The sequence below is a fragment of the Musca domestica genome, unplaced genomic scaffold, assembly GCF_030504385.1.
Source record: "Musca domestica strain aabys unplaced genomic scaffold, Musca_domestica.polishedcontigs.V.1.1 18, whole genome shotgun sequence".
NCBI lineage: Eukaryota > Metazoa > Arthropoda > Insecta > Diptera > Muscidae > Musca > Musca domestica.
In genome coordinates this window covers 8,748,318-8,759,912 of record NW_026712238.1, presented here as the reverse complement: position 1 = coordinate 8,759,912, position 11,595 = coordinate 8,748,318, and the positions used below count along the sequence as shown (strand labels likewise).

At 37.8% G+C, this 11,595-nt stretch overlaps 1 protein-coding gene across 3 annotated transcripts in view; it reads left to right on the top strand.

Moving 5' to 3' along the window:
- The window catches only part of LOC101890934 (low-density lipoprotein receptor-related protein 2), a 481,392-nt gene extending 470,043 nt beyond the window's left edge, over window positions 1-11,349 (top strand). For all 3 annotated transcript variants that reach the window (XM_059120925.1, XM_059120924.1, XM_059120926.1), the window contains exons 9-15: window positions 38-249; window positions 1,536-1,942; window positions 2,022-3,520; window positions 3,589-3,901; window positions 3,984-6,170; window positions 6,235-6,488; window positions 9,142-11,349. In XM_059120925.1, the coding sequence (XP_058976908.1) occupies window positions 38-249; window positions 1,536-1,942; window positions 2,022-3,520; window positions 3,589-3,901; window positions 3,984-6,170; window positions 6,235-6,488; window positions 9,142-9,344 (5,075 nt within the window). In that variant the 3' untranslated portion in view covers window positions 9,345-11,349. The remainder of the gene's footprint in view (window positions 1-37; window positions 250-1,535; window positions 1,943-2,021; window positions 3,521-3,588; window positions 3,902-3,983; window positions 6,171-6,234; window positions 6,489-9,141) is intronic.
- Window positions 11,350-11,595: the final 246 nt, after the last annotated feature.

Sequence of the window (11,595 nt, the reverse complement as noted above, 5' to 3'; positions counted from 1 at the left end):
GATTTTTCACCGAATTTTTCTTTGTTTTTCTTTTTAGATGAACGCAAATGTGATGAGGAAACCGAATTTACCTGTGTCGAAAACAAATCATGGGGCAGGGCTCAGTGTATACCCAAGAAATGGATTTGTGATGGTGATCCAGATTGTGTGGATGGTGCCGATGAGAATGTCACTTTGCATAACTGTGCCACCCAGCAACCATGTGGTGAGGATATGTTCACCTGCGGCAATGGCAGATGTATTAATAAGGTAAGGGGAAACAAATAAACAAGACAGCTAAGTTCGGCGGGGCGAATACCCACCACCATTTGGAAGGAAGTTGAAAATTTTCAAAAAAAATTCGAAAAATACATCTTAAAAAATACCAGGCTATACGAAGACTTGGACCTGCATAAGAAATTTGTTGTTATAGGCTGTAGTACCCATTAAGATTTTCAAATGAGAAATTTGAAAAAATTCCGGTGAATATTGTCGCTAAAATCATCAAAATACCGAATATCGGGACGTACCGTTATATGGGGGCTATTCGAAGACGTGGACCTGTATACGAAATTTTTTGTTATAGGCTGCAGTACCCATTACGAACTTTGAATACGAAATTTAAAACAATTCCGGTGAATGTGGTAGCTAAAATCGTGAAAATACCGAATATTGGGAGGTACCGTTATATGGGGGCTATACGAAGACGTGAACCGGCATACGAAATTTTTTTCATAGGCAGGGTACTAACCCATTACAAATATCGAATACGAAACTCTAAAAAATTCCGGTAAATAATGTCGCTAAAATCATGAAAATACCGAATATCGGGAGGTACCCTTATATGGAGGTTATACGAAGACGTGGACCTGCAAACGAAATTTTTTGTCATGGGCTTTAGTACCCATTAAGATCTTTGAATATGAAATTTGAAACAATTCCGGTGAATAATGCCGGTAACATCATGAAAATACCGAATATGAGGAGATTCCGTTATATGAGCGCGATACGAAGACGGGGACCTGCATACGAAATTTTTTGGCAAAGGTTGTAGTATCTATTACGAACTTTGAATACGAAATTTGCCGTTTTATGGGGGCTATTCGAAGACTTGGACCTTCATGCGAAAAATTATGTCAAAGGCTAAATTTGAAACAATTCCGTTATAAAATGTCGCTGAAATCATGAAAATACAGAATATCGGGAGGAGGTATCGTTATATGGTGGCTATACGAATACGTGGACCGATATGACCCATTTTCGAACCTAACCTGCCCGCTGAAATATAAACATCATCATCAAATCTCAATTCGTTCAACAACCTACAGACGTACATACGGATTTAGCATTTTACGCGGATCATGAATATATATACTTTGTTGGATCCGACATGAGTATTTCGAGGAGTTGCAAACGGAATGACGAAGTTAATATACCACCATAGTATGGTGGAGGGTATAAAAACCTCTCTCTCTCACACAAAATGTTTCGATCTCTCCTCACTCTCTCAAAAAACAAAAATTATAATGGTATTTCTCTCTCTCTCTCCTTTCCAGGGTTGGGTTTGTGATCACGACAACGATTGCGGTGATGGCTCGGATGAGGGTAAATTCTGTAACTCGAAATACAAGACGTGTTCGGAACATGAATTCACCTGCCAGAATTTCAAATGTATACGCAATCAATATCGCTGCGATGGAGAGGATGATTGTGGTGATCATTCGGATGAGGTCGGTTGTAAAAAGGATAATTCCACATGTACTACTGGCCAGTTTACTTGTGCCAATGGTCAGTGTATAGATATGTCACTGGTGTGTAATAAGGTCTCCGATTGTTCCGATGACTCAGATGAACCGGCCCATTGTAATGTCGACGAATGTGCCAAGGTGGAAATTAACCAGTGTGGTCATAAATGTGTCGATACGCCGACCAGCTATTACTGTGATTGTAATCAGGGTTATAAGTAAGTATTTTATTATTTAAATCACTTAATTTTCGGAATATTACAACATTTTTCAATTTTCTTCCCTCTCCCCACATAGACTCCTGGCCGATGGCAAAGCCTGTGCGGACATTGATGAATGTATTGAATTACCCGGTGCCTGTTCACAACATTGTTCCAACACCCCGGGCAGCTATTATTGTAAATGTGATGAACGCTATTACGAACGCCAGCTGGATGAACACACATGCAAGCGTAAGGACAATACCTCAGCCTGGTTAATCTTTACGAACAAATACTATGTACGCAACATGTCCGTTGATGGCCATCAATATAATCTCATGCATCAGGATCTAATGAATGTTGTGGCTTTGGACTTTGACATTAAGGAGGAGTACATGTATTTCTGTGATGTCACGGCCAAGACAATATTCCGTTCGAAATATACCGATCCAAGTGAGAAACCACCACGTGAAGCTGTTATACGTCACGATTCACATGGCCTGGAGGGTATTGCCATTGATTGGGTGGGCCGTAAACTCTATTGGTTAGATAGACATTCCAAGAATCTGGATGTGGCGGAGCTGGATGGTACCAAACGCAAGACATTGCGCAGTGGTGTGGTCGATCCTAGGGCAATTGTTGTCCATCCAGGTATTGGTTTCCTATACTTTACCTCATGGCATCTGCAGGCCTACATTGCCAAAATGGGTATGGATGGTTCGAACTTTACCCGGATTTTGACATGGGAAAATGATATTGCCTGGCCCAATGCCTTGGCCATTGATTACTTTACGGATCGTATTTATTGGGCTGATGCTCATTTGGATTACATAGCCTATGCTGATTTGGAAGGACGTCATCGTCACATTGTCTTGTCCGGTGCTAAGGTTCCTCATGTCTTTGCCATCTCGTTGTTCGATGATCATTTGTATTGGAGTGATTGGAATTTGAAGGCAATTGCCAGGGCGAATAAATTCACTGGTGCTAACTTTACCGTGCTACGCAACACCACTCATCGTCCCTATGATATCCACATCAATCATCCATTGCGTCAAGTGCCCTATAATAACCCGTGTGGTACCAACAATGGTGGCTGTTCACATTTGTGTTTGATCTCACCTCCCCCGGAGTCGACCTACTTGAATATTGAGGGTTACATTGAAGAAGGTGCTCCCGGCTATAAGTGTGCCTGTCCCAACCAGTTCTATTTGGCTCGTGATAGTAAGACCTGTATTGCCAATTGTACCACTGGCCAACATCGTTGCGGTGGAGATGATGAGAAATGTATACCCTGGTTCTGGAAATGTGATGGTGAAAAGGATTGTAAGGATGGTTCAGATGAGCCCACCACTTGTCCGCAACGTCATTGCCGGGCCGGCACATTCCAATGTAAGAATACCAACTGCACTCCTTCGGCCACCATTTGTGATGGCATCGACGATTGTGGTGATGGTTCCGATGAACAAAACTGTGATCTACCCTGTCCCGATTCTGATTTCAAATGTAAGTCCAGTGGCCGTTGTATTTTGGATAGCTGGCGTTGTGATGGCGATGCGGATTGTAAGGATGGCTCCGATGAGGATCCGGCTGTGTGCAGTAAGTTTTAAAACCTCATACCCTAGTTTATCATTTTTCTAAACCTATTTCTTTCTCTACTGGAACAGATAAACGTGTCTGCGATCCTGAAACCGAATTTAGCTGCAAAAATGGCCGATGCATTCCCAAGCTGTGGATGTGTGATTTCGACAATGATTGTGGTGATGATTCCGATGAGCCTGCCTATATGTGTCGCCAACGTAACTGCACCACTGGCTGGCAGAGATGTCCTGGACAATCCAACTATCGTTGCATTCCGAAATGGCTGTTCTGTGATGGCAAGGATGATTGCCGTGACAACAGTGATGAGTTGCCGGAGAATTGTCCATCTTGTAATTCGGAAACTGACTTCAAGTGTGGCAACAACAGATGTATTCCCAAGTAAGTGTGGGAGATCCTCCCGGATTTTTTTAATGTTTTCGAACATTTTCTAACCTTCCCTTTTTTTCTCTCTCTCTTCCAGACAATGGATGTGTGACTTTGCCGATGACTGCGGTGATGGTTCGGACGAAAACGAAGCCGTGTGCAAGGGCAAATATCGCGAATGCTCCGAATCGGAATTCCGTTGCGGCAATGGCAAATGTATTTCATCACGCTGGCAGTGTGATCATGAGGATGACTGCGGTGACAACTCGGATGAATTGAACTGTGAGGGCTTCCAGTGCAAGAACGGCACCTTCCAATGTGCCTCGGGTCACTGTATTGCCTCGTACTTCCGTTGTGATGGTGATCGGGATTGCCGTGACATGTCCGATGAAATGGGTTGTCCTCCAAGATTCCCAGGCGGCCGTTATTGCCCCGAATCACGCTTCCAATGTTCGAATAATCTCTGTGTTTCCCCCTCGGATCTTTGCGATGGTACTGATGATTGTGGTGATGGTTCCGATGAAGATCCTAAAGTTTGTTCCGATTTCAATTGTGACACGCTGCGACGATTCCAATGCGACAATCATCGTTGTGTGGCCCGTTATCAGATATGTGATGGTGTGGACAATTGTGGTGATGGTTCGGATGAAAACAATATGACCATATGTGCCTCCAAGGTGAAGCCCTGTGATCTCTATACCCAGTATCAGTGTGCCAACAAGAACTGTATCGATCGTGCCCAAGTTTGTGACTACTCCGATGATTGTGGTGATGCTTCCGATGAATTGGGTTGCCATCATAATCTCAGTTGTCTGGATGACACCCGCGGCGGATGCCAACATCATTGTCACAATCTGACCGATGGTGGTTACATTTGTGCCTGCTATCCGGGTTATATTATTTCCAACGACAACAAAAAGAAATGTGTGGATGTGGATGAATGTGCCACACGCCAACACACCTGCTCCCACCAATGTCACAATTTGAATGGCACCTATTCATGTTCCTGTCGGGATGGTTTCCGCCTGGTGGACAGCACCTCAGGGGTGTGCAAGGCCGAAAAGGAAGATGTTGTGGTGATATTCTCAAATGGTCCCGAGATAAGAGCTTTAGACTTACAAAAGAAGGACGAATACGATGTCATCTTGTCGGAGAAACGTATTGAGGCTTTGGATTATCATGCCGAACAGCAGATTGTCTTCTGGGCCGATAGCTATGACAAGACCATAAAACGTTCCTACATGGTAAATGCTGTGGATGGTCAGGCTCGTATTGGTTTTGCCCAGGACTTGAATATGAAGGGAGGTTCCAAACCCACAGCAGTGGCTGTTGATTGGTTGGCCAACAATCTCTACTGGGCTGAGGTGGACAGAACAGGATCTAAGCCTCGTGGCCGTGTTATGGTTGCCACCACCGATGGCCGTTACCGAAGATCAATTGTCAATGCCGGTCTTGAAGTACCCACATCCATTGCCGTTAATCCCCAATTGGGTCGTATCTATTGGTCTGATGCTGGTTCTGCTCCCAAGATTGAGGTCTCATGGATGGATGGCTCGAAGCGTCGACCAATTATTACCGAAGCCATACGACACCCAGCTGGTCTCACCATCGATTATGCCCAAGATCATGTCATCTATTGGGTGGACACCAAACTTAATACCATTGAGTCCATCAAACCAGATGGTTCGGCCCGCAAGACCGTTGTGAAAGGCGATCAACTTAGACATCCCGTCTCACTGGATATTTTCGAATCGAATATGTACTGGGTGACACGTGACACCGGAGAGCTACTGAAACAAGACAAATTCGGTCGTGGTGTCCAGGTTGCGGTTCATCGCAATCTTGTCAATCCTTCGGGTTTGAAGATATATCACGAGAAACGTTATAATACCAGTTTGAAAGATCCTTGCTTTGGCTCCAGCTGCTCGCATTTGTGTCTCTTGGTGCCCGGAGGACATCGTTGTGCTTGTCCCGACAGTTCGGGTGCTTTGCCATCACATCGCAGCACTGTTGAGGTTATCTGTGATGCTGCTGCTGAACGTCCCAGACCTGCTCCACGCATCTGCCCATGCCAGAATGGTGGTTTCTGTGTTGAGGATAACAACGGCGAATTGATGTGTGAATGTTTGGCCGATTTCAAGGGTGATCATTGTGAACAAAATGCTGCCGGCATGTTTGGGCATGGTGGTGCTAATGTCACAGCCGTAGTGGTGCCCATAATGGTAATTCTATTGGTGCTTCTGGCTGCCGGTGGTGTTTGGTTCGTGATACGCAAGAAGCCATTGTGAGTATTTTTTGAAGGTTCTCGAAAAAGATTCAAATGATTAACGCAATTTTCTTTTTTTTAGTGGAAAACTGGCCCGCCTACCTACGCTGACTTCATCACAAAGTGTCACCTTCCGCCAGGGTACCAATGTTGAATTCAATGCTCCTGGCTTCCCAGGACCCACAGCCCCAGTTGGTACCTCAACGGGCGATGTTGCACCCTTGGAAGGCTACAATTTACAAACAGTGAATGCGGGCAAGACCCGTGATTTCTCCAATCCCATGTACGATGCTGTACAATCGGGTACAACGGATCCAAGCATAAGCAATGGATCAGGTATGTTTTAGAGAATATTAAATATATTTCTGATTAGATTTTAGCGGTCACATAAAATATTTATCTGACCTTATAAACTCTGAAGAACACAATTGATAACTAGCCATGCCAGTTACAATACTGAAAAGATCAGGATATTAATTTTAGGAGAAATGTTCTTTACAAATCCACGATTATAGTCCTGATAATCCTTTAAGAAATATTCTTTACAAATCCACGATTATAGTCCTGATAATCCTTTAAGAAATATTCTTTACAAATCCACGATTATAGCCCTGATAATTCTTTAAGAAATATTCTTTACAAATCTACGATTATAGCCCTGATAATCCTTGAAGAAATATTCCTTACAATCCCACTTTTATAGCCCTAAAGAAATAGTCTTCAAAATTCACTAGTATAACCCTGAAGAAATTTTTTATAAAAATCCAAGATTACAAACTTGAAGAAAATTCACGATATTGTCCCTGGTGATCCTTGAACAAAATTTTCAAAATTTTACGGATTTCTACCTGGCTAGCAAGTACCTCCTATTTCGTCAGCGAAAAGTCCATCTTAAATTTTTAGATTCTTTCCAACATTCGTGTTAGGCCTTTTTAGTACTCAAAATGCACAATTTGTTCAATACCGAATTTGGTAACATATAGTACGCATTTCCAAAACAATCTAAATTTCTCCATTCCAACAGTGATCCAAAATTAGTACAATTTTGTACTTTTCGAATAATTACCACAGCCAGATCTCAACACAGGTACATACAGAGACCTCAATATCAAATTTTGGGTTTCCAGCTCTATCCCTTCATCCAATACCATTTTTGATACTATTTAGTACTTTTCGTACAATTTTGGTACACATTTCCAAAAACCACCTCCATATCTAAATTCCAGATATCAAAAGAGACTTCAAAATTAAATTTTTGGATTTCAATCCTATCCCTTCACACAATACCAAATTTAGTACCATTTAGTACTTTTCGTACAATTATAATACACATTTTTACAACCACCTCCTTATATCAAGGATACACATGAACGGTGACCCTAATACCAAAATTTCAGATTTTAAACACTATATGTTCATCCAATGCCAAATTGTACCAAATATAGTACTATTTAGTACTTTTCGTGTACTTCATAGTACACCTTTTCAAAACCAACCAAAACCAAACCAATTCTCCATCTTATACACTAACAGTGATTCTATAACCAAATTTCAGATTTCAAGCAATATCAGTACCATTTAGTACCTTACGTATGCTTGCTGAACGAATTCCTGACCCCAAATCTTTATCTTAAACCTACCCACATGTATTGACCCCAGTAACAACATTCCATTCTTCTTCTGTTTATCCAAAATGAAATTGTACCAAATTTAGTACCATTTAGTACAGTTCTTACGCTTAGTACTCATATCCAAAACCAGCCTCCTTACCAAAAATAGATTCTCTTACAAAAATTTAAGAATTTACCTCTAACCGTTCACATAATTACAAATGGTACCAAATTTAGTCCATTTTAGTACTTTTGGTATACGTATTGTTAGGATCTCAGAAAACCCCTCAAGATTGTCTTCCTACACAACATCAAAGACTAAGTCCAAATTTTAGATTTTAAGCTCTATGCGTTCCCCAAATACAAAAGTTAGTACCATTGAGTACTTTTCGCACTTTCTGGTACGTATTTCCAAATCTCCCGCCATGTATCAACCGAACCACACAAAAGGTGGTTCTAATGCCAAATTTTACACATCCAACTCAATATTTACCCAAATTGCAAATTTAGTACCATTTAGTACTTTTTAGCACGAATTTCCAAAACCACTTCCAAATCTCAACCGTACGCAATAACAGTGATATAAATGCGAAATTTCAGATTTCGATTTCAGATTCAGTGATTCAGTGATATAAATGCGAAATTTCAGATTTCAAGCCGTAACCGTTCACGCAATACCAAATTGTACCAAATATTGTACGATGTAATACATTTCGTTCACTTTTAGTACACATTTCCAAAACCAGCTCTTTATGAGAAACATATCACCAAAAGGACCACAGTAAAAAAATTCAAAATTCTAGCTTCATCCAATCTCCCTGAACCAACCTATTCCAAATTTAGTACCATTTAGTACAGCTCGTACACTTAGTACACATTTCCAAAACCACCTTCATATATCAAACGTACTTTTCAACCTTGATTATCATACCAAATTTCATGTTCTTGGATTTATACGTTCACATAGTACCAAACGGTATCTTTTTAGTACCATTTAGTACAGTTTGTACACTTAGTACACGTTTCCAAAACCACCATCATATATCAAACTTACTTGCCAACCTTGATTCTCATACCAAATTTCAAGTTAATATCAAATGGTACAATTTTAGAAGTTTAGTACCATTTAAGGACTTTTTATATCCCTAAAGTTCGAATTTCCCAAAACCCTTTGGTACTTCCATACTCTCATTCCAAATTTCAGAATTCTAGCTCATTTAGTTTGTCCAATACAAGGTATTCAATTTTTAGTACATTTTAGTACTTTTCGTACCCTTCGTTTTATACTCTTATCTTTCTCCTTTCTTTTATAGGACCTGAAAATAAATATAAATATTTACATTTTTTTCTAATGTTTTTTTTTTCTTTTTATTTTCCAGGAATTTACGAAGTGCCACACGATCCCTCCAAAACAAAACCCATCGGTCCATTTACGGAACCCGTATCAGCCATTTTAGCACCTAGCAGTATAACGCACAAATCCTCACCGCAACTACAGTTAAGAACCCGCGAATTAGATCCATCCGCCGATAATGGCAAAGATACCCAGTATTTGGTGGAAGAAGATAAGTCTGAATGCTGATATAAACCCTAACATCAGATTTTAGCTACGGCAACAACAATAACACTAACAACCTGTGGAACAACTACGATAAAGAGAACAAATTTAAATTTAATTTAACATAACGTTAATACCAGCAACAACAACCACAACAACAGCATGAACAGGAAAAGTAAAATAATGAACAACAACAACTATTACAGCCACTATAAAATCCAACCACAACAACAGCTAGAAGTGACAGCAACCGTTGATGTCAATAAGAACACTTAGATAACGTCAGAAAAAAAAAACAAAAGAACAGAAACTATATAAATTATTTATATATACATACTTTTTTATATAAATATATAGCTATGTAAGGAAACAAACAAAAAAATATATAAGATGGAAAACGGAAAGGAAGGAAGAATGAAAAAAAAAAAAACGGAGAAAACAAGAAACAAACAAACAAAAAAAATCCAAAAACATATCTTTGATGTATAACAAAATTTTGAAAAATTGAACTTAAAGTTTGAGTTTGAAAATATACAACACAACACACACACCATGATGCCCACACACACACACACACGGATAGTGATATAGGCCACAAAATGTAATTTGAAGTCCCAACTGTCAACTCTCAAGAACCTGTATTATACTATTTTAGATCAAGAGAAAACGATCGATCGTTTGAGAGTATGAATTGGGATGAAATGAAAACTCTTTTTTTTTTGGGAAGAATATCACATATACATACATAAAATATATATATTTATTATTATAAATTAAATGAAAAAAAGACAATATTTAAAAAACAAAAACCAGAATCTCTATATAGTGAAAAAAAAAGAAAAACCCAAGACATTTTTGTGTATTTTGTAAAAATTAACCAAGAGCAAAAGCAAAACAAAACAAAACTAGAAAATGAAAATGCAAGCTAAAAACAAATTGTATGTATAAAAAAATTGAAACAGAGGTAAAAAGAAAGAATGAAAAATAGTTTTCTAAATATTTTATATATTTTTTATAAAAAAAACACAATCAAAACGCAAAAAAAAATAACAACAAAAATCTTACCTAAAAACAAACCAGAAACAAACTAGCAGCAATGTAAAATGAGGTTTAGTTAAAAAAAAACAACAAATTTGCAATGTTTTTCCTTTTGTTAAACGTTGATGACAGTTAAATGAAAAGCTTTTTTTTTGGAAAATCCAATTTTTGTTATTACTAGATTATATTTAAACATAAAAAATTATTATTGAACAACAACTATAAAACTCAACACCCCCTTCCTGTGCAATGGAGGAAAGGTTCTTACAAAGGGTTTGAAAAAATACTTTTTTTAATATTTCACTGACATAAAAGTTACTATTTTTGCAAGAAATGTTTTACAGAGACAAGCCTATTTTAACAAAAAAAAGGAAAATTAAATTTTTACATAAAATCTTTTCATTCAAAATGAAATAAACAAGCGGATTTTGTCTGGAGCCAGAGCTCATATTCCTTTTTAATTAAATATTGGAAAAATACACATTAAAAACTGAGATTGAAAAGTAATTTAAAATTGAAAACATCACATTTTATAACATCACCCAAAAGCTCTTATTTAATTTAAATATTTTCCCCATAAGAAGACCTTCCAACATTGCACAAACTCTTGTTTTACAAAGAATATAAATTTATTTTTTTTTTTTTTCAAAAGAAGTATGATCCCGCTACGTCAAAATTGAAATTGTTTCCCATCTCTCTCTCTCTCTAAAGAATTTGTTTCTATTTGTTGTTGTTTTTTTATTTCATCTTTTTTAAAACAAAGCAATAACTAAATATTATTTAAAGTTGTGAATTTATATATATATATATTAAAATAAAACATATACATTCTTTTTTTAAATATACATAGTTTCTACACAAAAAAAAAACAACAATTAAATTCATTAAATTTTTATATAAATATTATATATGTGTCTTATTAAGTTTTTAAAAACTTTTTATTAAGTTTGTATTTGTAAACTCTAAATGGAAATTAAGAAAATTTAAGAAAAATACGAAGATTAAACATTCCTTTAAAAATACTTTTTTTATTTAAAATATATCTTTAAAGTATTTCATTTATTGTTTTTGATTTATTATTGTATTGTATGATTAAACCTTATATTTTTATTACCAACAAAGAAAAAAAGACATCACGTTTTGTGGAGAAATAAGTAAAGGGAGCAAATTTATAAGGAGAATACTAAGAGCATTTAATAATTCTGTGTTTTTTCTTTCTCTTTCTTTAAACCCCCTC